The 27,159-nt window shown below is 35.7% G+C and overlaps 5 protein-coding genes and 1 long non-coding RNA gene across 13 annotated transcripts; 2 read left to right on the plus strand and 4 right to left on the minus strand.

Annotated features, from left to right (window-relative positions):
* Positions 1 to 1,795: 1,795 nt before the first annotated feature.
* On the minus strand, positions 1,796 to 3,636 carry LOC107262989. The gene is made up of 4 exons (XM_025080178.1): positions 3,459 to 3,636; positions 2,530 to 2,670; positions 2,244 to 2,387; positions 1,796 to 1,982 (listed from the first exon to the last, which is right to left on the minus strand). Exons 1-4 carry the CDS (start codon positions 3,517 to 3,519, stop codon positions 1,978 to 1,980), a joined length of 351 nt encoding a protein of 116 aa, XP_024935946.1. The 5' UTR covers positions 3,520 to 3,636; the 3' UTR covers positions 1,796 to 1,977.
* Positions 3,637 to 5,721: 2,085 nt separating this feature from the next.
* On the plus strand, positions 5,722 to 8,622 carry LOC112493686. 6 transcript variants are annotated; one of them, XR_003058304.1, is made up of 5 exons: positions 5,722 to 6,776; positions 6,861 to 6,994; positions 7,070 to 7,459; positions 7,541 to 7,881; positions 8,097 to 8,622. It is a non-coding gene; the product is annotated as an uncharacterized LOC112493686 (long non-coding RNA). The 6 variants fall into 6 exon arrangements; XR_003058305.1 differs by having other exon boundaries at positions 7,541 to 7,690; XR_003058306.1 differs by having other exon boundaries at positions 5,722 to 6,390; positions 6,462 to 6,776; positions 7,541 to 8,622.
* Positions 8,063 to 11,982, minus strand: LOC107262768 (uncharacterized aarF domain-containing protein kinase 2). Its single transcript, XM_025080177.1, has 10 exons — positions 11,098 to 11,982; positions 10,788 to 11,020; positions 10,495 to 10,570; positions 10,381 to 10,422; positions 10,196 to 10,304; positions 10,012 to 10,129; positions 9,723 to 9,944; positions 8,933 to 9,166; positions 8,719 to 8,844; positions 8,063 to 8,274 (listed from the first exon to the last, which is right to left on the minus strand). The coding sequence occupies exons 1-10, from the start codon at positions 11,486 to 11,488 to the stop codon at positions 8,098 to 8,100; spliced, it is 1,728 nt and encodes a 575-aa protein (XP_024935945.1). The 5' UTR covers positions 11,489 to 11,982; the 3' UTR covers positions 8,063 to 8,097.
* Positions 11,983 to 12,384: 402 nt separating this feature from the next.
* LOC107262984 (transmembrane protein 80-like) lies at positions 12,385 to 13,603 on the plus strand. Its single transcript, XM_015729752.2, has 2 exons — positions 12,385 to 12,512; positions 12,590 to 13,603. The coding sequence occupies exon 2, from the start codon at positions 13,175 to 13,177 to the stop codon at positions 13,601 to 13,603; it is 429 nt and encodes a 142-aa protein (XP_015585238.1). The 5' UTR covers positions 12,385 to 12,512; positions 12,590 to 13,174.
* Positions 13,604 to 13,988: 385 nt separating this feature from the next.
* Positions 13,989 to 17,844, minus strand: LOC107262983 (adenosine 3'-phospho 5'-phosphosulfate transporter 1). 3 transcript variants are annotated; one of them, XM_015729751.2, is made up of 9 exons: positions 17,297 to 17,844; positions 16,527 to 16,744; positions 16,228 to 16,442; positions 15,879 to 16,103; positions 15,631 to 15,781; positions 15,352 to 15,563; positions 15,114 to 15,239; positions 14,858 to 15,026; positions 13,989 to 14,775 (listed from the first exon to the last, which is right to left on the minus strand). In XM_015729751.2, the coding sequence occupies exons 1-8, from the start codon at positions 17,326 to 17,328 to the stop codon at positions 14,859 to 14,861; spliced, it is 1,347 nt and encodes a 448-aa protein (XP_015585237.1). In that variant the 5' UTR covers positions 17,329 to 17,844; the 3' UTR covers positions 13,989 to 14,775; position 14,858. The 3 variants fall into 3 exon arrangements, with proteins under 3 accessions (XP_015585237.1, XP_024936048.1, XP_024936047.1); XM_025080280.1 differs by having other exon boundaries at positions 13,989 to 15,026; positions 17,297 to 17,433; positions 17,525 to 17,843; XM_025080279.1 differs by having other exon boundaries at positions 13,989 to 15,026; positions 17,297 to 17,575; positions 17,687 to 17,842.
* A 3,861-nt stretch (positions 17,845 to 21,705) lies between these two features.
* Positions 21,706 to 27,024, minus strand: LOC107262783 (trafficking protein particle complex subunit 8). The gene is made up of 10 exons (XM_025080271.1): positions 26,868 to 27,024; positions 26,308 to 26,749; positions 25,912 to 26,151; positions 25,243 to 25,746; positions 24,650 to 25,169; positions 24,379 to 24,564; positions 23,481 to 24,233; positions 23,235 to 23,397; positions 22,087 to 23,155; positions 21,706 to 21,999 (listed from the first exon to the last, which is right to left on the minus strand). Exons 1-10 carry the CDS (start codon positions 27,022 to 27,024, stop codon positions 21,732 to 21,734), a joined length of 4,302 nt encoding a protein of 1,433 aa, XP_024936039.1. The 3' UTR covers positions 21,706 to 21,731.
* Positions 27,025 to 27,159: the final 135 nt, after the last annotated feature.

Consider the following 27,159-nt stretch of genomic DNA (forward strand, 5'->3'; position numbering starts at 1 on the left):
TTTTTACCCCCTTGGTGGAGAGTGGAGGGGGGTAGAAAAGCAAGGGGTGGGCTCTTAATACAGTATCTGTACTTTTACGTGTGACATATGATTTCCGATGAATTTTTCTCTTGTAATTACGAATCCGTGCTAATATAATTATAATGTCTACAGTTTTGTCATTAGAAGGCGAAAATACTTCGTAACAATATTTTGCATTTGTAGATCCAACAATTCCTTAAAAGCCTGTACTTTATGAAGAATTGATAGATTTTTTCGGAAGATTATTGGCAATTATTTAAAAATCGAAGGGCAATGGAGCAAAACTGACCACAAATTCGTGTTTACAAGAGAAAAATTCATCGGAAATCATATGTCACACGTAAAAGTACAGATACTGTATTAAGAGCCCACCCCTTGCTTTTCTACCCCCCTCCACTCTCCACCAAGGGGGTAAAAAAGCTAAAAATAATAAATAAGAGTAAAAGTAGTAAAAAAATAATTTAAATTGAATTATTAAGAAAATACTAGTCTACTAAAGACGAATCTTTCCAAAAATGCTGCTATTTAAGTGATGGTATTTTCACTATTATAAGGAGTATATGGAGATGCTACGGGGGTTGGGGGTGGTCCGTTTAGGGTGGAATCGACTTAATTTTTACAGTAGTTACTACAGGAAGTTATTTTATTCATTTTTACCCAAATTAGATTTGGGCCGAAAACCGGCCTTATGGACCTTCCTCCTTTAGAGTAACATTTTTGGAATTACCAATTTATTTCATAAAATATGTAGTACAAAAGTATTAGTCTGATATATACAGTTGAGAAAAACACTTTACTTGTGCGTTGATTATGCGCGTGTTGCCATCTAGCGGACATATTTTCTTGGACACAATTCACAATTTACAATAACGCGTCCTCCTCCTTTATTCGATCTTAAATTACGGATATAACTGTGTTTGCTGGAATTTTGAAGTTACGTTATGATCTTTAGGAACTACAAATGTGGAAATTAATCGGCCAAAATCCATCCAAATAATTGACCAAAGTATATCTTATGGGAGTCTTACCCGCCTGTTGAGAGAAACTTAACTTTATTCTTAGCTCTTTGACAGCTCAATTGTTTTCTTCGTTTGACACCAAGAGAATAGTATTAAGTTTGCAAAATTATCCATGGCCTTGAATATTTTCATTATCACAATACTCGTGGTATGTCAACAGACATATATATACACTCAAAAGCCCTTCTAGACGAATAAAATTATGTGCCCAAGTGAATATATAGCATTGTCAAAGATTTAATATTTTAAAAAATCATTTCACTCAGTCATTTAGAAAACGGCGAAGATCATTGGTTCACGTTGCAAGGGGGTATTTTCAATAAAGACATAATCAATGAGCCAAGATCTGGGACGGGTTAAAGGTCGAGTACATTCGCAGACGACAAGCGCAATGGGACAACAGAAACTTTTGTATCCTTCCTACTATTGAGATCATAAGCATACATTGATTTTTCCGTAAATTCCCAAATATCGAGAATAACAGGTTATCCTGCATAATAAGAACCGTCGTCAACATATTGTGTATGCCGTTAAATAATAATTTAAAAAAAGGATGTATAATCCTACTGCTTAAGATTCTAATTTGAGACGAGTGGGCGTACAGGCCAGTCATTCATGCATATAAATTCAGATATGTCTAGACGAAGCCGCAAATTTCGAAGAACTGTAATTCGGGCAAAGCCACTCGCATAATCAAACGTCGACATTAAATGAATCGACGACAACGAATCTACTTACTCGTTGACGAGGCCAAGGTTGGTGTAGCGGTCTGGCCGAGATTGTCGGTAGTACGAAATGACTTCTGAAGGTGGACGCAGAGGATATCTCGAAGCACGTCTTAGCACCGTCTCGATGTCACGACGAGAAAAAATAGAAATCACCGGCCAATTCCAAAGAGCCTCCTCCTTGCATAAAGGGCCGTAGCGTCGATTGAGATCTACTCTTAAATCAGTTATTATCAGATAACTTAAAAAATCAATTGAACGATCATGTAGCAAATAGCTTGTCACCACACTCGCAGAGAAATATTGTAGATTCGATATTCAAAAAATGATTTAAAAAATTTATAATAAAGTCAATAATTAAATTTAACTATTATTTGTCGTCGGTATAACATTTAGATAACATGAATTTTTGTATAGGAATCAAACGGCTCTGTCGGTAAAGAAGTGTGCGCAGGGTGTCAAACACCAAAGTCTTTACCTTTGTAGGCTTCATGAATTTCGTTCATTTGATAACCTCCAAAATTCGAGAAAATCCATCTCGTACCGATGATCGGCAAAGAGAACGGTCCAGGAACATCTTTAACAGTCTTACGACGTCTATTCAACTTTTCCTCGGACGTACCTGTCAATCAGAATAATACTAGACCTTAAATCGAAAATATCCCGTTCGCTAAATGCCTACATAAAAATGTCTATAAAAATCACGTTATAACCTAAACTGATCTCTTAGATTATCACTCCATTTATCCCGTCACTCTACTCACATCCGGCTTTGACTGAAGTTCCGTTCCAGAACCACCATGGTGGTCGATATCTGGTTGCCAGTAACAAAATCGCAAATAGTGTCGCTGCTATCAATTCAAACCAAGCTCCAGGCAGCATCATATCAAATTGCGATAGTCCCCCTGTAAGAAGAATCAGTAGAACAATTAGACAAAACAAATAATACATAGGCTTTGCGTGAGTATACATAGACATAAACGCACCCCTTACTGCGGAGAACCGTATCCTGTAATAATATACATACGGTGTGACTGCACTATAGCCCAATTGAAACGTAACGGTCAAAATTTATTTAAACGCTCAATTAAACGCCACTAACTCTTATGCTGGCAGCGAACGCTAAAAAATGTTTTTAAAAGGTAGCAGTGACGAATTCCTTTTGTTATTCTTGGTCGAAGATGCCTTTGAAAGCTTATACATGCTATTGTAATCGCGGTTATTAACCATCACGACGCCGGCGTCGCCCACTACATTATCAGTGAGATGATGCTGCTGTTTGAATTGCGAGAGTTTCTGATATCGAAACTGTGGAGAGATGGCAAATGTGGGTAACTGTGTGTAACGCTACCGAAGTAAGACTGTCTTCGATTTAGTATCCCTTTGCTTATAGCTTTATCCTCGATGGTACACGTGCCAGGTCAATTAAATATAAACTAATGATAATTTGAAAACGCTGTTGACAATTAATATTATGACAGGGATATCGGAAGAAGTGGTTACGATGAAATTTTACGCCGTCGGTAATAAGCTACCTACCTTACCGGCACGTCTCAGTCTTTCTATCTCAGACAGTTAATATGACTTAAAGATACCTTTTGTGTCGTTAGACATCCTACAAACGACTTTTGGACATTGTGCGTTGTCTGGATAAACTCGTAGATAATTTTTATCATTCGAAAGCAATATTTACTCGAAAATTCTCTCCCTGTACAAATATCCAGGAAACAGTTCCAATTTCCAGGACTATTCATGAAACAGTAATTGAATTTCGTAGATATTTTCGCAGATCATGAAATTTTTCGTACATATTTTTTCATAGACACGAAAATATTTCCGTTAGGATTGCGACGTGACGCTCCTACGATCTTCAAAATCAGATTAACCAAACTACACACTATGTACTTCTTGAGCCTGTTCCTTCGAATTTTGACAGGTTCGTTTATTATCCTTTGTATATATTTATTTGTTTCTTCTTTCTCGCCTCTAAATAATTTTACAGTAAACGTGAAGAGACAGTGCACGATTCATTATCTCATTCGTCTGACCCATTTGCTAGGAGTTTATAACTACTTACATTTGATAACAGCATGATAAGTAATCTATGTAGAAGTGAGTCTGTGCAAGTATGGGTTTGAGAAAAGAAAAAAAAATCCTAATCACGATTGTATCATATTTCCAGTGAAACAAATTGGCTAATAGAACAATCTGTGCTATCAGATTTTATTATTATTGATTATCGATAATCTAGAAACTGAATTATATAGTGTGTGTGTGATAAGTGATACAATTTTAAAACAATTAAAATACATCGTGAAACTCACCGCTGGACGTAGCAAGTAATAAGCAATTGGTTTATACTTCGAGTAGAATTAATTATCAAGCACTTATTCAAAAGGAGCTTGATAAAGGAAGACAGAAATTGACAAAGTGTCGTAAAACAAATAACTATGATACGTGAAGACGTAGAACTGAATTGAATTTTCTAAACTGATTTAATAGATATGTTAGAAAGCTGATGAGCTTCGGTGGGAGAAGGACCAGTTACGCAAGTCGCCGTGTTGCCGCGCAATAATTTTTATTATCAGCTAGTTCGTAAATTAAGATACCGGTTCTCCGATTTACTGTTGCCTGGCAGCGTCGTTACAACTTTACTCGAATTAAGCCGGGCGAAAGGTGCTATTGACCTCTCGAGAGAGGCTGTTACATTTCAGATGAGATGATAATAGATTTAAAGCAACACTTAATAGACACGTATTTAACGACACTTAATAGACACGTATTTAACGACACTTAATAGACACGTATTTAACGACACTTAATAGACACGTATTTAACGACACTTAATAGACACGTATTTAACGACACTTAATAGACACGTATTTAACGACACTTAATAGACACGTATTTAACGACACTTAATAGACACGTATTTAACGACTAATAGACACGTATTTAACATTTAACGACACTTAATAGACACGTATTTAACGACACTTAATAGACACGTATTTAACGACACTTAATAGACACGTATTTAACGACACTTAATAGACACGTATTTAACGACACTTAATAGACACGTATTTAACGACACTAGCAAATTATTTCACTCTAATAAATAAGATGCTCGAGAGAAAGATTTTTCTTCAAGTCAGAATAAACACTTGGAACGGTTGATGAACGAGTGATATGATTGATAACGGTGACAGGTTATGAAGGAAGTTCCTTTCGTATGATAGATATACGTAGTATTGTGTACTGTCTATACTCACGGGAGAAGTCGAGGATTGTTCTCTGAGTACTAAAAATCCAGACGTCTCTTATGGAAGTAACCTCAAAAAAACCCGTAAAGTGCCTATTTTCGAAGAGAACCGGGCAAGAGGGAGATCAAAATACGAAGAACGGGGCAGGAGCGAAGTGAGGAAAAGAAGGCGGTCTGTGGAGGAAAGGTAAGAGGGAGTTGAAAGAGCGAAGGAAAGAAAGAAGGTTTAAGAGTGGTAGCTACAATCGAGAGAGAGAGGAAAGGAGGAAGTGGAAGGGATGCAAGAAGAAGAAGAGGAGCAGCCAGACAGACAGGGATGTTGCGTGAAACTTGAACTCGATTGTCCTAGGAGAATTAATACAGCACCACGGAGAACGTAAACAAGAAGGAAGAGGGGTCACTTTTCCTAATAATAAAAAAAGGCGCCATGTAATTTAAAAATGAAACGGCCGTTTGTCAGGAGTCACGCAGAGTCCGACTCTCGGACCAGAAAATTACGGAGAGATTTTTTATATCAAAATGTAAAAGCGTCCCACTCGCATATTATTAATTTAAACTACGCGCCTTTTTCGACGCACTTTTGTCCCCCCGACCGCACGCGAGTTTATCATTATTTTTCTCTGTTTCTCCGTCTCGTATTTTCCCTCGAGTCTCCCGACCGTGGCCGATAGTTCCCATAGGGGTAGAAAAACAAATAACTATATTACGGCACACGGCCAGTTCGTCTCCGCGGTCGGAGACAAACTCCACTGCTCCACTCTCTCATCTCGCGTCTTTCTGTTTACACGATTTTCTTCAACGCTCAAGGGTTGGGGACTGCAACGTACACACCGACCATTTAGTCGTTCAGTGAGGATCCTCTTGAGTGGAAAAGAGAGACTGAGTGTGAATACGGAGGCTTGAAGAAGAACACGAGCGACTGCACGGATCTGAGGGAGGAAGAGAGACCGATGTCTTTGAGAGAAAGAGAGAGATATTAATCAGTAGTGGGGATATAGCCATGACTCTGATACATCGGCTATGTATTTCGTACCGTGGCAGTGGGAAGAGCTCAGCTTGACTGGAGAGAGAGAGAGAGAGAGAGTGAGAGAGAGGGGGAGAGAATAAAGAACAAAACAAAGATGGACAGCGTGCCGGGCGTGACTAGGCGTCCATAGGAGACCAAGACACGAGGAGTGACATGCGTGAATTCTCTGGACGAGAATGAGTTCCTGGTGGTAGGGAAGTCTGAATTATGAAGAAGAGAAGACAGAGGTTACGTCAGTGATGCGTAACGAAGTGAGCACGTGGTTAGGAGTCTTGTTAATCGTATCCGGAGACGTCTATTTATATATGAGTGAAAATCGAAGAAAATTCAAAGGTTATGTTAAAACTAGCTCCTTTCTTCTGCCGTTCCTGATCTACTTTGTTCTCTGGCTTTTCCTTTTACAGACATTCTCGACTATTCTACTCTGTTTCTAACCTTCGTACAGACGTACCGAATGATCTCTGATAACTCTAATACAATAGAACGCCATAGAGCGTATTGGACGATGTTCTGTACCAGGGGAAATGATATAGTCGTTCTTTCTGTGGTGTAAGGAGGACGAGAAGAGGGCGGAAGCACGTAGAGTGAGACGTCGATTGAAACTCGTTTCGAATCGAGTGAAACAAAACGATACAACATCCTAAGACCCCGCGCAGAGTGGCTTATGCTAGATATGATATGGTGTACGAGGAAGTATGCTCAAGGCGCAATGTCCTAAGGTATTTCTAAGTCTTCTTTCTTCTCTCTCTCTCTCTCTCTCTCTCTCTCTCTCTCTCTCTCTTACTCTCTTTTCACACCGCTAGAATATCTCCTCGTCGTAGCGTTACTACACGAGATATATAAATTGCTCTACCCAGAGATAATGCACCGGCAGACCAACAGAATGAAGCGTCAGGGATTCTAGGATCGCGAATACGACAGCTCAGTGTATCACCAGGTGAGTGTAGGATTTAATGACTGCCAATACTGATTTCACGAGGCTTTTAACATTTTTCTTTTTTCCTCTGTCCAGGCATTATCTCCTCTACTCTTCTCTTTCCTTCCTTCTCTCCAGTTGAGAGATTAATGAAAGCACAGACGATTCAACTTAGTAAGGAGCAGACATGAAATACTGCCCAGAGTGACAAGAACGAGATGATTAAACCGATTACAACCCTTTCTTACGTCTATCTTAACACTCTGCTCCACTCAACGTATGTTCACGTATGACGTCATAACGGAATGGAAGCCACGAAGCGGAGGAGCTTATTAGTACCGACAATTTCTAAATATTTCTAAAAATCCAGCTGCGTGGGTCAGCAACTGGAAATAAAAACTTCACAGAACAAAACTTAACTGGTGTCAGAAGAGAAATATACAGAGAAAACAAAGATATGTAATACAAATCACGTGATCGATACTGGTATTACATTGCTTTAATATTTACAAAAAATGTTACACTTCTGATCTGGTATATCAATTGTAACGTGATCGATGATCCTAGGTTCAAGAAGATTACGGGGACTAATATCTAGATCAATGATCTAGTTCACTCAGCTAATTTCAACGATCTTATCCGGATGTACTCTTTAACACCCTTCTTGATCTCGTACCAATAATCCGGACATTGGCATGCTCAAAGTTCACTCCACACGTGCGTACATTCTCCCTTATATATTATATTCCACGTGTAATATATCTGAACACCTTTACTTACGTATTGGAGGCTGCCCACCGACCAGGAAGTAATCACGGACAACTGGCCACTCGCCGGAATTCTCAGCAATGCCAATGTGGTCCGGTTGATCTTTCTTTTTAAAATACGAATACTCGTCCGTCCAGCTCGTACGTGCAGTAAAACTTTATTATAATATTTAAATTCTATCAACAATATGACACTTCGTTTATCACACTACGTATGCAAACAGACCGTGACATTATTTAAATTCACGTAGAGCATCAACTGATAGTTTTTCACATGGTTTTATACTTTATACTGTCTTTTGTTTATATTCCTTTTTCCTGATCTTCATGTAACCATTTAATTGTTCAAATTGAAGGCTAATTACGGACGTATGGCAGAACTTCGGTAACGATATCAATATCAGGATCCAGACTACGTCCTAGTCCCTCGATCACTGCCATGCTGAGTATCACGCTACTGAAGGATCCGTCTTGCTTCACCTGGTAACGAATCATCGCCGAGAACAATTCAGCCACAACGGTACTCACGTTCACCTGCGAGTTATTTAAGAAAAAGGATCAAGAAAATATAAGGCTACAGTTGGTACAGTCTTCCTGTCGCAGCATCGCTTAACCATCATACCTTACCATCCATGGTATAGGTATATATACGCTATCATGGGTGCATCATGGTTTTATGTGATACGTCACTGGGATTTAATCGAATCGTTATCTATTGCGTCAAGCGAGAGACTATTTAGAAAATTATTATAGGTAATTATCTTTCTGACGATCGCAGATAACAAGCGGCATTCCTTATCATAGCCAGATGAGTGGATGGTCTAATATTCATTTTATTTATTTTTTTTTTAAATAAATATATTCTCAGATTGGTTTTTTAAATTGTACGCATCAAGCTTAATAGGCCGTTTTTCCAATTTAGCTTTCAAATTATGTCAAGAAATTAAATATAATAATACCGAATATTAATATACTTACGTTTTTTAGTTTGACGCGATCTCGTAAGTGAGTCTCTACGATCTTTCCCATGGTTTTTTTGAATCCCAAAGGATCCGGAGTCAAATGGATGCTGTGTCTCATAATATACTCAGCAGCTAGTTCACCCTGTGTAGGATATATCATTGTCGTGAAAGAAATGGCTGCTCCCCATTTTTTTATTTTGTTCGGTCGCTGCTGGCAACCTGAGACTTACCTTTCCCATCGCCACGGAACGGAAGACATCGCGAAGATTCTTCCTACATCGCTCGTTCAAGGAAGCCACCAGGCCGCAATCGAGGATTACCAATCTTGGTCCAGCATCCTCATGATTGAATCTCCAGATTTTTCTGAATCCTGAAATACTGTCTGTATCGCCTGACTCGTGAGATTCCTGAACCAAGATATTTCCCGGATGTAGATCGCAGTGTACAAAGTTGTCCTTGAATATCTATCACGCACGATACACAGTATTAATGAAATAATATCATAACTTATTATCTTCGTGTATAGATCATTGATCTCTTGTCGAATCAAATGATTACTACGATATAAAAACACCCACGTGTAGGTCAGTTGATAATCGTTTTTGACATACTTCTAGTAATCACTGATAATTCTATGACATTAGCAGGTAACACTTTTAATTATAAGGATTGCAACCTACCACAAATAGGACACGATTACCTAGATCATACTAGTTATGTGTATAATTATTTTTCTTAATGATTACAATTGTCTGGAAAGGTTGATTAGCTTGGAATATTGAGCTGAAATAAGAAAGGTGCTGAATAAGCTTTTTCTTGAGGATTCTAGAACAGCCAGGCAATAACGTGATTTACAAATGTAAACGAACGATTTAGGTCATCAATCTAGATTCTCGAATAAAAAATATCGCCATGAGTTAAATATTTTTGTTCAGGATGAACTCAATGATCTCACGATTATTAAAATGAGTTAAATGGTTGCAGTGATAGATTCAATGTGTAAGAAATAAACGTGCTGACCATTTTGAGGACAGTTGTCACGCCGATTTTTGCCAGTCGCTCTTGCAGTCCACGATTTTTGCCAGAAAGGTAATCAGATATTGGCAATCCTTCGTGGTAACTCTCCACTAGTATTTTTCGATGGGTTAATTCTTGATATGGATATGGGAATATGACATTTTTTGTACTTGAAAAGTTCTTAGAAAATCTTTTAAGATTGAAAGCTTCCAGCTCCATATTCACCTTTTGTAATGAACATTTGTTGGCCGTTTATTATATTCATTTTATTAAAAATTATTTATGTAATTACTTGACTTTCCATGAGTTGCGAAAATTCAGATACACAATCAGCAAGACTGAGCCAGCGTACACTTGGAAACATGTAAGTGACGCACTTTGCAAGAACGTGCATAATCGTCAAATCTCTTCTGTGAGTGAATAGTGTGTATTTTAAATAATGTATTTTCAAGTTTAACATACTTTTGTTCTCTCACTTGAGCTGCTCTTCAATTCCAGGATGTAAGACTTTCACGGCAACGGGATGTATTTTTCTGGAATAAGTTTGACCTTCCTCCTCCTTATTATGTTTTTCGATTAACTTGTCTATAAAAAACATATCAATCATATGAAATGTACAGGAGATTGCTTCAAGTTTTTATCATTGCATTATTCCAGTTACCAACAAACCCAATGAGATGACCTATGCAGAAGTATTCAGCGACTGAAAAAAAAAGAAACAGTAAACATCCTCATGCAAGAAATAAAGATATACAAATAATAATCCAACTGTTACTTTCAACAAGAGGCGAAACACGAGCATCCTCTGATATTTTCACAGAAACATCAAAATTTATCCAGGCCTTGTAAACCTGTGGGAAATAAATTAAGAAAATTATTTATATTATTTAAAAATTATTTATTTAATTAATATGCTTGACTGCATATCTGTGGCATAGAATGTTATGAATATCAGAACTAAAATTAAAAGACTTCCATGTCTATGTCTAGTTGGTTTATAAAGAATGAATATATATAATATTCAGATATAAACCATTCTAAGTTAATAAAAGTATTACAAAATTTTACCTGCGCACAACAACCAGAGCCTAGAGGATGTTCGTTAAAAACTTTGACAAATAAATTTCGCCATTCCTCCCCATAAGTAGCTTTCAACAAAGATTTGGTGTAGATCCACGAATGGGCGGAAGTATAGCGTTGAAGTTGAGAAAGAGTATTGCAGATATCTTCAGGAAATAAATCTCTGCGCGTCGAGACCCATTGGCCAAATTTAATAAACGTTGGACCAAGAAATTCCATAGCTACGTAGACGGATGAAACTTGAATTAATTAAAGTGACATAAAATATGGCTTCATTTTATCGATAGCTGTTACGTACCTTTTAATAAGACATCAGGAAAACTATCGGTTCGAATGAATCGTGTAATCACGTAAAGAATACAAACAATAGAAGCGACAGACGTTATCACAATGATTCTAATTGTTATCATAAAAGTCTCCATGATGGATACTAGTAGATTTCTGTTCTCTTTCCTTCCAGAGACTGGGTTAGAAACTTCTCCATTGTTTGTGTCGTTTATCTTTACAAATATTTCGACGAGTTTGTAACCTGCGCGTTTTAACGATCCAGTATTCAGTATACGCAACATTATGGGACCTGGACGATGGGGATAATTTCTTTCTCGACATTTTATTGGTATACAGTTGCTACGACCATAGGGTGCAAAGGCTGGTTTGAAGAATTTCTTTAAAGGCGAGTAAAATCTCATAATTTAACTTGGAAAATATTCATGATGACCTTTATTTTATTTCGGTTCACAATATTTTAGAATGCTGACTACGTCCAATTTTATAAAGAGAATTATAGAGTACGGTTGAGAAGATATCAACGGTTTTTTTTAGACACTTGAACATCTTTATGGAGGAAAAAAGATTATCGTTATTCAATCGATTGATAAAATTTTAAGGTATTACTACGGACCGAAAAATAACAAAAGTTTCAATGTAAGATTTGAACAATCCAGCGTCAACTTTTGAACTGGTACAGTTCACTCACACACGCCCATCCCTGCATCGATAGGCACACACTAATGTACATTGGATGTAGTAGTGTATACGTATATACACCGAATACAGTCTCAAACGCAATGTTGCCGTGACGCTCTTTTGTCTAGCCGTTGTACGAGAGATTTCGTAATAAATATTGAACTTCTTTCATGTCTATCCATAAAACCTATGAGTAAAAAGTTCTGACTAAAAATCTAAAAAATTCCTAATTTTTTCCTTTGCCACATACTAGTTTTTCATCGGAATTACGCGGACGAGTCAAATGCAATAAAAAAAACCATGCACGTTTTATTGGCCAGGTATAGGGAATACGTGTTATGAGTTCTGACATTAACTCGGAAATACTCGAAAACTGATGAGTGAATCATGTTAAAAATTTGTGGAGAGATGTACTGCTATACAAATTAGACGTAAAACAAATTTCAGCTCGATTACGCGGTTTTGAGTTTACCGTAGTAATACCTTACGGGGGAATGAAACAGACTATTTGGGTGAGTGAGTTGTCACATTAGCTTCCTTAAGCTTGGTAAATGATAAAAAGTTTCTATTACTCTTTCACAATAATATTCCATATATTCTACTACGTGTTCATGCAGTTTACCATTTTTGAATAATTTATATGTTTAGTGTATTTTTTAAATGCATGTCTGTTTTTCTATCAATCCTTTACAGTCACGTTCGTGACGAACGTGTTCCTGGTTTAGGGCGTGGCATTTTGTTTAAAAGGTGAATATACGGTTAATTTCTGTAGGAATACATTTCCTAATTAATTGTATTGCTCGATTAATTTTTTTGTATCTCAGGAGATAGATTCCTCTTGCAGAGATCCAAGTAGATACATATTTGTTAAATGGATCGTTGGTGCCATCGTACGGAAGCTGCAAAGAATAGAATTCTGATTTCTCTTGAAAAGAATAGGAAGTCACCCGTATAAGCCAGCTAGCAGCTGCCAGCTACCACCAGTGGCCTCTGTCAGAGGCCTTGAACAGTTGAATGCAGGTGCTTGAGCGCTTGAGCTTCGACTAGGTTAAAAATAAGCAATAGGAAAAATAAAAAAGCCTTCCATAGTTCTATAATTTTTACGATTTTCGAAATTATGCTAGAAAGTGACTCGGTGATTTGCAAAGAGAGTAAGAGGAGATAGGAGTAAGAGAGGAAACGTAATTAAAGTGGAGAAAGAAGAGAAAAAAGAAAGAGGATACTCACAAGAAGAAACAAAGGAAGGAACATTGATATTATGGTGAATTGATAAAATGAGTAGTAAACGGCATCTTGAATATAGATTGAAAATGTTGAATAATAATTGAAATTCTTCAATGTGAGAGAATTGAAGGGACATGTCACCCTGATATCTGTTCAAGAAAAAGTCTAACGGAGCAACACTCAACATGCCGACAGTGGTGAATTCATCCCTTACATATGAAATTCTTATGTATCTAAATTCATTCTATTTTGGAATGTTTGCCATATGTGAACTGGGCATGAATTGTGTCAAAGCTGCAAAACTAGAATCACCATGTCTTGGAAGGATGCATTTGGAGTTTGCGTTGTTGCTGTTCCTGATAGCTACTGAGGGTGGCAGGATCTACCTTGGGAGAAAAGGAAATTTGACTGAACATGGCCTTCCAATTCTGTTAGGAATTGTGTTATCGGTTCCTAGTTCGTTAGCAACATTGTACTTCCTATTCTGGCAGTGTCGTGTTCTTAGACTGGAGATGATTCTTTGTAGTATTCAATTGGTGGTATTGGCCTCTGAACTTATTATCTCCATAATGTGCCTTATTGCTTTCTATCGTCCTCCTTCTCCTGAAGAATGAACTTCAACATCACCATTGTTTACCCCTTTATACCTGAAGAAGTGACTGGAATCATTTTAATAAATCATTCCAGGCCTTTAATTGTTCTTAACATACAACATCCCAAGGTTTTTGTATTGCGTTTTAGTATATTGTATGATTTTCATACGTGTCTCCTAGGATTGAAATGTGCCTAATGTTAAGAGAAACCTTTCCAAATATGTATCATGTTTTATTGTGTGACCATGTTATCTCAATCATTATGAATGTGACTTTATATTAAAATGCGTGGATTGGGTAACATCTGTTTTGTGTAAAAATCTCATCAGCACTATTTCACTGTGTTTATTATGTAAAACTATATATTTGCACACTATTCATTTAATTCTAGTGAAAGACCAATGAGACAAGTTGTTTGTTGTTCTTTTATTAATCAGTTGAACAGTTACACGTTGTCAATGCACTATCATATTTGCATACCACGTGGCAAACAAATCGCCCACTTTCATAATATACATACCACAGATGTTTAACTACGACGCTACACAAAACAGTAAAATCTGCTATGCTCGAAAAATAAAATGAAATTCTATTTTTCAGCCTTGTATCTACAAACTTTGTGTTTTATCTTCTTAAATGCCTTAGCGCAATATTCAATGCTTAAAGTCCAAGAAAAAGCAATAGCTCGTAGTTCAAATATAACTTTTCTTCTAGTCATAAATGATAAATAATAAATATATTTAATGGAAAAAATAAGATTCTGATTGGTCCACATAAATAATTTAAGCATAGTTAAAATTACTGAATCTCTAAAATACCAATGAAGAACCATAGCTAAAAACAAGCTTTAACGTAAATAAGTATATCTTCGTACGATCCAGTATTTCATATATGAGAATACAGTATTTTCTATCTAAGTACACAATGAAAATATAACATTGTAGTCACATCGATATGATTAATCTTCATAATAAAGTTAATAAGAGATACCTTGTTATCTATCAAAATTTGATACTTTAAAGTCCATTTGAGTAACCATAATAAATAAAGATCGTTATCAAGTTCGTCATTGTTTCAATCAGATATGTAAATCGTCGAACAAACTCAAGATTCAAAAATTGTATATATAGCTGTTGTTCTTCTCATAAACAACCACAATTGTTTAAACTGTACAGAGATCCGCCTTATTACTTCTGCATAAAGATTATAAATATGGTCGAGAATTAAAGCGACTTTGTACACTTAAAATATTCTGTAACAGTCATATAAAATTACTTCAATCTTTGATATTTGTAGCCTCCGTCCTGCGTCTCTTAATAGCACGCAATCGATTGTTGCAATAAATTCGTAGGAACATTGCACCAAACACCAATAGTATACCAAATACACCGAAGACTGTAATATTATGATGATACATCAAGCAAGACAACAGGATTGCCAGACCCTGAAGAAAAAAAAGAAAAGAAACGGTTAGAACTTTGACAACATGTATCATGACACAGAAATACATTATCATCAAAATATCACGTACCTGCCGTATCGTCATTATGATAACAAAAGTAACAGGACCGAATTTAGATATAGTATAAAAAATATAAAGCTGTCCAGTTGCCGAACATATGGAGATGAGTAAACAGTCTGTTATAAAACTTGGATACTGAAATGAATCATATGAATATTATAAAATTAATTAGTGAAAGTGCATAGAATACAAATAGAGTTTCAGTGCAGTGACAATAAATCAAGATATATTTGTATATCTATATTACCCTGGTCATGAATATTATCGTTAGTACAAAGCTCGATTGCTGAAAGAGCGACATTGCTGTCAAAAGGCAAGAAAACATGTTGACAGCACACATCATTTGAACACTTGTTACACCATATTCCTTAAAAAGTGCATTTTGGTAGTTACTGGTGAAACTGTCAAGCACCATGTAACCGGTTAGGAGAATCACACCAGAGAATGTCGTTGCTCCGCCTGCGTATAACCAGAGACACAGTATTATACAATAAACTTATAAATAAGAATATTCAATGAAACTTACCAGCCTTATTTTCAGCACTGCCCAACATAAATAATGTCATTCCAATTGATATAAGTACTGCTGTGACGTATTCATAATATTCGTACGTAGTACGGGATATAATTTTACCCATTATCATAACAGGAATGATCTTCGATGCTTTTGCTAATACCTGAAATAAGTTTTGTTTTTCTTACTTTTATTGCTGTATAATCGGGTGTAATAGAAAAGCCTAAAGTATTTGAGATCGAGAGGATTGTTTGATTTACCTGAGTAGGAAAACTGACATACTTAAGTGCTTCGTACTGACACCAACTGCTCATTATGTTTGATAAGGAGCAAAACACATATTTATATAATGGCGTTGTATGGCGAGGTTGTCTCCGAATGAGTAAATATAATCCTGACATCAAAAATGCAAGGATTCTATTTATAAATACTAGGAACTGTGAATTCTGAAAGTGCGCTTTGTTGCCATCTGCATCTACATATTCCTATGAAGTAATTCTTTGGTAATTAATTGAATGGCATGCAGTTGTATATATTTTAATACAGTTAACCTTAAACCAATTATTTGGTTCTCCGGTTCTTATAATGCTTTGATTGTAAAGTTTACACCTGGGTCATAATTTTTTCTTGCAAGTATCCCCATGTCAAGTAACTGATTTGCAATCCAAAAAAACAATATGTAAGTAGTAACACATCCTGTGCAAAGGTGCGCTGCGCATGACTTGTACCAGTCGATGTTGATGCGTATGCAGCTGAATCCAACAGTCCATTTTCTCCACTACCCAGGAAGCATGCGTGAACCACTTTCGATATACATCCTTTTCCTATGAAGATACATAAAAAATAGATATATATAGGCAATTACATTATAGTCACTATTAAATTTATTCTGTGTAATTTCAATTTACCTCCTCTTTGCAGGTACTTGCTGCATCGAACATAATTATATATCAGATAGCCTGGCAACAGCAATGTGGCGTAACCTAGCAAATTTAGGCACAATCGTAAGATCCAGCTGTAATTATGTGACCAAGTAGAAGTTAAAATCTCCTTCTCACTTTGTGTGAGTGTTTTAATTAAATGAGTAGTTCCATATATGATGCTCAGAGAGAATAATATCAGTATGCTGTGAAAACACACAATGCAAATATAATTAATATACCAAATCAATTGGAAATCATATATAATATTCAACAGATGCTTTTATTTAGACAAATAAGTATATGTTATCAAAATTAAGATATGCTTTATGTGAAACAACATTTTAACAAATAAAATATCACACTTTCTTCGATAAGATATAAAATCAATCAGCATAATCCAGAAATTATCATCCCTATATCTCAGGAAGTATAAAGATACTGATTAAAATTATAAGAGATTAACTAGTCATTGAGTACAGAACATCTAAAAAAATCTTCATTAATATCTTCATCCTATTTTATAAGCACCTGATACAACAGTATGAAGTAAACTACTAATACTAAATACCTTTCATTCTGAAAGAATTAATAATGATCTATCACTGTTCTCGCTGTTATATCTGGCAGGCAGTAAAAGATAAATAACAAAAAGCAAGCACACTAATAGAAACTTCAATATCACCTGATCCAGAAAAAAGAAATTTTCATAAACAATCAAACAGTTAAAAATTCATTTAAAAAAATCAACAACTCACCATATCACAATATCTGGAATATAGTTTCCCATACTTTTAAAGGTTTTTGCAGTCTATTGAGGTTAGTTCATAACTGTTCATAACCCGCAGGATCCGAGTATTCCAACCAGAGGAAGCATTTATTAGTTATCAACGTACTTGGAAGATAACAAGCAGGAAATATGAATACATATATTATCTATTATATTCGTCATTAAATTACATATGTCCAAGCTCCTTGAATACCACCTTTTTATTTTGCTTTAAAACAAAGTTTGACAGCCCGGTCGAGTTCACTGTCTATCATAAAATTTTAAGCATATGCAAATAATATCATTGTAATACAGAAGCACAAACATTTAGTTGGTTTCTTATGTATAATTGTAGGTAAAACAGATCAAATTAGATTACATTTATCAAATTCCGCAGGAGCGATTCAGGGTATTGGATATCCGTGGAATGCATGACATTGCATAACATAACTATAATGCAGGGATACATGAACTCATTCAAGCTATAAAAGAGTAATGGGAATAACAATCATTTAATTGTACTACGTACTACCACTAACGGATATATCAATCATTATTAATACGTTCACCTCATATCTTTATCGAATCATATTATTTCCACCTGGGGCAACAGTATGAAACTAAGTGATAATGAAATATGTATACGAGGGGTAACTCAAAAGGAAACAAAAGTAGTAAAATATTTTCCAGGTAAAACAATATAACGTAGTAAATACAATTGGAACGGCAAGTTTCGAATTTTCATAATAGCATATTTAGCTTAAAGCTAACGTTACAAAACTAACTGTTATTATTAAAATATATAAAACTACCCTGCAGGTATTAGATGTCTGATAAACTTTAATTATTTCTTAGTACAGTATTAATGTCACCATTGATTGACATTGACGGCATTTGTTATATTATGAAAAGGTGAATAACATTCTTGGAGGAATGCATTAAGATTTTATGTATATAATAGGTCGTATCATTAAAATTAAAAAATAATCTGTTTTAATTATCTTATGAATTTCCTGTAAACTCGTTAATGAAACTATTTTTAATATACGCTAATTCACTTTAAAAAAATGCGTCTATACATATAGACTATATGTATATAGACGGTTTTGATTGTTTCCCGGGCAGCATAAGATGTCAATGGGATGTCCCGTTTCTGATGCCTATTTATGAGTCCTGACAAAGCGTATTGAAAACATCCTTAGGATTTATCAGCCGAATTTGAGTTTTGAAAATAGATATGTATATTATGCCAACGATAAATATTCCATCTTAGGAAACACCACGAGATGTCAAATATTTATATAAGCTGGTAATACGTAAAGTACTTGTACTGTTTGAATATGAAAAAAGTACACGCGTAGAATAGATATGAATGGGCAATTCTTCAGATGGATGACCTCGTGACTATTTTGCAAGTTAATTCTATCAGTTGTACCAGAAGTATTAAATATTCGCATATTTTCTTATGTACTCAAAAATTGGTATGCCTATTAATATCATAAATTAGAAGGGAGTATCTTATGAGATACTAAATGAAGATGTATGTACCAGGATACTTAACATTTTTCACAAGGTCAATCACTGGGCGACGTCCAAAGATGATTATGGAATTTAGATACTCCCGTACAGGAAGAAAGAATCGAAAGTCTAATACAAGAAGTGATATTATAGCAAACACACGGTGAAAGTTAAATATAAAAATTTTCTAGTCAAGGATGTAATTCTTTGAAAATAATCACGTATTTAACTGTATGTACATCAGTGAATAGGCAATTGTAACATGTTGCTTTGTGTTTGCTGAAATTCTAAGAGCGTCTTCATAATTTCGCCCTGATAATCGTAATTTGTTAGAAATCTGGCACTTAACTCCTTAAGGGATATAATGCCAATATGGGAATAAGAAAAACTTATCGAAAATCGAACAAATCTAACCAATGAAGAGTCTGGCTTTTCTGAATTTTCCAACATACAATTACGACTAATCCGGCAAAGCTGTGAAAGCGCCGTTAAGTCCTCAGGTAAGAAAACTGAATGACCATGACTATTGACCATTTGGGAAATACGTATTTACAAGAGTGGGAGTGTCAATATTGGATATAAAATCAGGCACCTTCATTACATATTTCAGTCGTAGGCATCCTTCGTAAAAGCTGACAAGAAAACTGTCCGGTAGTGTCTGAGGATATATCTAATTGTGATCTACGTTTAATATATTGACAATATGAAACTGTTCATTGTAAGTATAAAGAATTTTTAAATCTTAGCGCGTAATTATATTTTTCAAATATTAATTTCGCCTGTACATGCTTAATATTTTTTTTTATCTTTACACAGTTCGCTCTGATGATTCTGGCTGTCATTGTCATGAGCTTTGCCGCACCGATCGAAGATTCTGATCCTTCGAATCCAGGATATCTGGAAAATGGTCCAGCTGAGGATAGAGCTGTTTTATTGAAACTTTTGGCACTGAAGAAACTCAAGTTGCTGGTTTTGGGTTGAAGATCGTAACTGTTGTACAATTATAAGAATTTCAACAAGAAATGAAAAAGTATTGCGTATGTCTGTGACAATCATTGGTGTATCTTGCTGCTAGATATATAGACACCTTAATTTTGTATTTTTCATATTTGTGTTTTTTTCTTAGACTAGCAATAAAAGCAATGATTTTTTAAATGTGTTCACATTTTTTCCCAGCCACTGTCAATGGTCGATAATTAAATTTGTTGTTAGAATATCAAGAACGTATTATTTTTTATTAATATATTATTTACACGTATTCTTACACATGATATAAATTATTGACGAATGACGATTTATGTTATTGAATTTTACCGATGTCAAAATTTCTTACTCGTTACTATTAATATTTGATTTTTTGTTCTAAACGACCTGACATAATTTATAGAATCTCGAAAACCATTTGACCTTTCACCCGCGTCTTAGGTTTGAAGAAATTGGGAAGTTCGCGCTCTTCCGCGAAGTATACCTTCAACAGGAAACATATTTAGCGCGACTATACAAAATTCAACGATATCAATTATAATTAAATAACTATATATAATTGGTATTTCTGTTATATTATTCAAATACTTTGTATAATGAATTCAGATTATATAAAACCAATATGCGCAATCATATTGATATTTTGTTGTTGTTATTAAACAGTTCCCTACGCGAAAATCATTAACAAAGGGCATTGCATTTTTACAAGTTTTTATAAACAAAACAAAATAAAATCATTCACATTTCATTGCACAGCACAAAGATAATCATCTTTAGTGTGATAGTATTACCTAATTTTGCTATAACCTGGAGAATTATTATTGGTTATTTAAATTAAGAATAATTCATGCTCATGACAAATACACTGCATTTTCATCTATTATTTGTTTATAAATTACAAATAGTGAATGATATGGCATTATTACCCAATATTCCAGGCACTATTACCCAATATCCCAGGCACTATAAATTGATAATGTACTATTTCATTTGTGACAAATAATAGTGACTGAGAGAGAGAGGAGAGAGAATGAAAGTAAAAATGTAAGGCCCAATTAATACTATATCTGTTCCAAAAAAATTATTATATGAAGGATTATTTACAATGATGTTGCAGACCACTCTGTACAAGACACTATGTCATAGAGTAAGCTTATATTAAAAAAAAGACCCTCGAGTCCTATTGCTTCCTGCGTAGAGTGGAATTTATTAATTGGATCATAACTAGTAAAATTGGAATTATTAATTCCACTATTTATCATTCCTTCGTAACATACATTTTATCTAGTAGAGTTCGTCCATTAAAATACATATTATACTTATTTCATAATTTTGAGTTGCCCTTGTTCCAGGCCCATTCAATATACCATATTAAAGTAATTACGCAAGCACCTTGATTAGGAAGTAAGATAACAAAATCTGTTCATAAAGCTTATCGACTGTAACGACGATATATATTTGTACAGTTTCGAAACTGACATTCTTTCCTGATCGACCCAGTCGTATTTATTTCTGCAGAACTATCTGATCTTTTAGTCTGTCATTGCGAATATTGAAAGATAATAACAAAGATACTTTTCTTTAACACTAATGAACTTTCGAATATAATTGAATTTAGTAATATCCAATCTTTTAATTTTCTGTCTCTCATTGTCCTTGTGAAAGAAGTGTTAGAATGCGTAGTACAAATGAAAAATAATAATCAATAGAATGTTACGTGAGTTACAAGAAACTTTCTTGGTGAGTTTAAGCTTCTACGAGAAGATAGAATAATATAAAAGTGTTGATTAATTATAATAATATGTATGTCATTGGATGAATCAGATATCTATTGACTAAGGAATGATCTTGGAATTGAATTTGATGATCAAACTCGTATAGTTGATTAAACTGGAATTCCTAAAGTTTGTAATATTTTTATTCTATAGGCTATCATCACTGACAATACATACACTCTCCATTAGCCATTTCTGAGGGACAAACTCATTGCTACTTGCAACTCTTACTGACACGTCTACCCTGGATGCTAAATCGTAAGTACCAGGAGATGCAAGTACAGCCTGTAGTTTTACTGCGATTGATCCGTACGGATCTAATTGGCAAATTATTGCCGTGTGACTAATGTACCTGAAGAATGAGGAAGCTTGTCGTGGATATAATTGAGACTTTATATTTGGTAATTGAGTATTGCTGAAAAGACAATCAGAACGAATTCCATATCAATCACAAATAGGAATAAGACTAAAAGAATAAAGTATTTAAATCATTGACAATTACCTGCTAGTTCCTATAGTATTCACTTTGATCTCAATGGCCGATTGTGAATGATTTTGCATATTTACTAAAACCGGGACTATGCACAGGCGATTCCTTGCAAAATTATGTGCAGCGTGTCTTACATGATTCAGATTAAACGTAACAACATTTTGTTTGCATGTAAGCTCCGAGTATTGATTCTTTCTGACAATACTTGTCGAATCAGCAACATTCCTATCAGGTCCAAAAATTTTCAAGTTTCCATCGTACTTGTTTTGCTCGGTTTGTGACACTTCAGGATGTTTGTACAATTTATTAAGAAATTCCAAATCTATATGATGTTGACCTATGGCCTGACGTGTAGAACCTTCCGTGACTCTAGCTCTCCATCTGAGAATTAAGACAGCATCAATTTTCATAGTACCAGAAAGAGAATTGTTATCTGCATTGGCCTGTTGTAGCTGTTGCTGCTGAGACTCATTTGAATTCTCATTCAAATCCAATGGCGTAATTAGCCGTCGCTGTACAAAGTCAATGTATGGCGAATCGGTTACGGACTCTATATCTTTATCCACCTTAATTAAATCCACGTCTGAATAAATAGATTCATCTTTTGTTCTTCTGCGAACTTTGAGCAACAGATGAGCAGATTCCTGAGGCTGCATCTTCACGTCTGATGGTGCTAACATGGAATTACATAAGTACCAAGAATCACTTTTCAGCGATACTTTAGTCAAGGCAATTTCATTAATAAAAGGATCGCGAACTTGATTTGTATTTTTTACACGAATTGTCATATTTAACGTTGTGGAATTCTCCAGATTGACAGCACTTCTATGAGCAATTGCATTTATCTGTATAGAATCTAAGACTGTCAGCTGCCACGTCTGACGACTCAATCTATATTTTGGTATACTATTCGCCTCGGGATTTTCATAATAGAAAAGTAAATCCAGACGATGAGTTCCCTTTTCGTGAGGAGCACGTATCCATAACGGCATTTTGTGTGTCTCTTCGACATTCAAGATTCCCCCAGTTGACGGGGGTAATCGTATTTTTGTAATAAGACGTCGGCTCTTTCCTGTTTGTACTGAAAGAATTGCTCAAAATTTAGTTAAGTGGTATTCCAGTCTTAATAATACAAACTCTCCCATTAATCAAATACTTACCATTATCCGTATTGACTAACTGATTTTCCAATGAAAAGAGTTTTGCATTAGAAGTACCAATATACAGATTTGTTAAGGGTGCGTGGCCAATATTCTTTAAAGTCACTTCAACCCTCTGCATCTCACCGCATAACATTTCTGGAGACAATTTACTAAAAGATACCTAAAATAAAGAAAGCTCTTAATAGTACAATCCCATTGAATATCCATTGCAAAAAGAAATAATTGAAAATTAAGAAAGGTTACCTGCATAAAAGGCGCCTTCTCCACGACTCTCATATACAGCCTATAATCTTCACCGTACAGTTTCACTCCAGGTTTTTCCTTAATATTTTTTAACTTGGGACCTTTTATATCGAACAATCTTTTTCCAGATATACTAACAGAAGGATTAACAACAAGTTGATCAGCCACCGTACTCGTAGGATTTGATAAGGTGTAACTCAATCCTATCACTTTAATGTCACCAATCTGTTTAGGCTTCAAAGATAATACAACAAATTGTCTGCAGTCAGGCTGCAAGACAATAGCTTCAATGGTTTGTGTGTCAACAGGAAATGACTTCATACTGTCATCCATTTCATTTTCATTAGTGACGATTTCTTCGTCATTGCTCGTAAATGACCATAATAATTTTACATTGGATAATGGCAATGGTATACGCAAGGGATTATGCAATTCGATGTAGAAGTGAACTGGCTCCTCAAGTATTGCATTCGGCTTGATACTATTGTTGGTTCTATTTGAATAGAGAGAAGTGGTGGGCTTAAATATCATAGGAACCGAACCTTGTGCTTCGGTTAATAAGATTTCTTCGAGTCTGGCCCATTTGGCATCATCAGTGTCTGGATTTTCGAATGACAAATGACTCGCTGTTATTGTATTCTCAGACACGTTGACCGAAGGACCAAACAATACTTTGATTTGATTGCCGTCTATAAGCGGAAGTGGCAAAATAGGAAGCACGCTCCGATCCATGGTTTCTTCCTGAGACAACAACTGCAACAGAGTATTTATTTAAGAAACCGAAAAGTTTTCCGTATTTTTGGATTGAACAGTCTCATTTGGAATGACAACATTCCTGAGCTATTTACTATTGACTTCGTTGTTAATTAGTAATTTTTAATGAGGAAAAATCACGTACGTTGTGAATGTGCAAGAATTCTCGAAGGAAAGCAGCTTGTTGTGCCGCAGGCTGTTTACTGGAGGCGCTTAACAATTTCTCAAATGCCTTAACAGCCTCGTAAACCTGCTTCAATGATGCTGCTTGCCTACCTATTGTGAAATGAATATGATCTTCTGCCAAGGACCAGCCTCTGCCATCATAGACCTAAAATAATTTATATTACGTGAACTACTTTTTAACTACTAGAAATTTCTTAACATAGAAAGAAAAAAGGAATGCAAATCATTACCTGATAAGCTTGTTGATAACATCTTAAAGAATGTTTTCTCTGTCCAGCTTTAGAGAATCTGTGACCAGCCAGTACAGCATGAAATGCGTACTTACGCATCATCTTCGGAACAATAAAGCAATAAGCTGCTTGTTCAAGTAAAAGTGCAGAACGTAAATCTGAATCCTCGCTAGTCATACGAATTAATTGTTTGGCAGCTTCACCATAGAGTCCACGACCTTTTAAACATTCAGCACTGAACAAAGTTGCCCTGGTAGCAAATTGTGGCAGTTTGCAGCTATTCGAATAAGTTAAAATCGCATCGTCCATATACTCTATAGTTTTTCGTGTCATTTCGCCTTGCATAAATGCACTCAGGGCAGCCATTTCTAAAGCACCAGCATAATATAGCCAAGCCTGATCCGCAGCGAAATCACGTTTCGCACTGTGATACGCTTGATAAGCCAACGAATAATGGCCAAACATGAAACACAAGTCACCCAAACGTCGAAGTTGCAACTCAGGCGATTCTGTTGTGTAACTAAAAACATGTAAAAGGTATACTCAACGTGTTCGAATCATGAATAAAGTAGTATTCATTTTATTCAGCGTACATTACTGCGTTAGTCGGCGCCGACCCGGGTGTTCCTGGTTTATTCGTACCGAACCATCTCTTAGTGGCACTGAAGAGAGAGCGACTCATGCCCTTTTTATTTGAAATGACATCGTTCAAAAGACCAATCTGCTTCTCGACGTAAGGCAACAAACTTTTTAGGCAAAACTCCGTTGTAAGAATTCGTAATCGTTCTAAGTCTTGAACCGAGAGCCATGACCCGTGTTGAGCAGCAGGGCGATTCGGTGAATCTGCCCAGACATTAGCATTGATCGGTGATCGATTTTCTGATTGACTTTTGAAACTCATTATGGTGTTTATGCTGTACGACTTCTCGCCTTCTGGACTGAGTGGATGTATCGTCACTGGAACTGCTTCCTGTCCTACTTCCAAGTGAACTCCAGGCGACTCTGATACTTCAGATGACAGGCTTATAGTATCTGCCTGATCCGGTGATACCAAGACTGGATTATGAGGTGCTACGGGAGTGCCAGCTTGACTAGATCTAATGTAAAGATGAAGTATAATTATGCTATATGTTTTCACGATAATGTCTGTGACTTAAGGTTTTCAAAGTAAAGAATGTCGCAAAGAATTATAAAATAATTAAACGTGGTGCTATGTAGATTAGGTTACAGATGAAATATGGATTATGTGTGAAAATACATACTGATCAGTTGTGAGTTCATTCGGCATAGCAGAAACACCACTGGTGTCAGCTGGCGTACGGGGTGAACTACTTTGTTCACTACTACCGGAGATATCTGAGTGCTTAATTAAAAATTGACTCCATGGATCGGGTAAGTGTGTACTATCGTCAGATGGCCCTGGAGGTCGTGAGTTCATTTGTAATAAGAAACAGTTGTTCAAACCATAGATATTTTTCATTTCATTAAAGACAGTTTCAGCCCTAAAACCCACAGGCATCATTCTTTATTATATTCAATATCAGTTTAATGTTAATTAATGAAATTGTGTAAAACATCATAATACTAGTTATTGTATGCAGTAGTAATAGAATATCAGATGTCTATGTTAAATGTATAAATATCTTTAAAGTACTCACTTATTTCTATCATCCTGGCCTGCATCATGTATAAGGATATAATATCTGAGAGCATTATTGTTGAACCACTTGGGCAACTTTCCAGGCACACTCTGATGCAACTGCGCACCCATATGCTGTATTTTTTCCAACGGATTATCATCCGCTGTTGATACAACAATCATACAAGCTAGAAAATGCTTGGTGAATTCATGATCGGATGGAAATTGAACACTAAGAAACATTTCTCTCCAAGCTTCGAACCAAGGAACAGATACTGGAATATTCAGATCAGTCGTTCCTATTCGAACTACAGTAGTACGATCGCATAATACAGAACTAACAGATTCATTTAGCATCTTTCTAGCCAAAGTAGGCTGTGGTGGACGTACATTTACATCCTGAACTGATATACGAAGATTACGTACGACTACAGAAACTCCTTGAGGATCCTTGATGTGTCCTGCAAACGTGACCCAATTATCAGAGCGTGATAAATGAGCTATCATAAAACATACTAGATACAAGGCTAATCTGGCTCACACTAATGACTCAGACCAATGACTTCAAACAATGATTACCTTCAGTGTTGAGTTTGCAGAAAGGCTGAAGGAGTTCAATGAAAGATAAATTGTTCTTTTGACAAGTAGCTTCGGCAGATGCAGAGCAAACTGCAGCAACTTGTGGCGAAAAAGCATTGCTGATAAATTCTCGTGGGGTTAGCTTACACTGAGCCATATTTCTGTTTCAGAGAACTCCAGTGCTTTATTTGAAAAGACCGGCTGAGACGTTAAACCGGACAATAGCTAATATCGACTCTACTTAATAACATACTGCACTCTCCAAATCATGCATATTAAAAAATTTGACAGC

The sequence above is a fragment of the Cephus cinctus genome, unplaced genomic scaffold, assembly GCF_000341935.2.
Source record: "Cephus cinctus unplaced genomic scaffold, Ccin1 Ccin1_scaffold0129, whole genome shotgun sequence".
Taxonomy (NCBI): Eukaryota; Metazoa; Arthropoda; class Insecta; order Hymenoptera; family Cephidae; genus Cephus; species Cephus cinctus.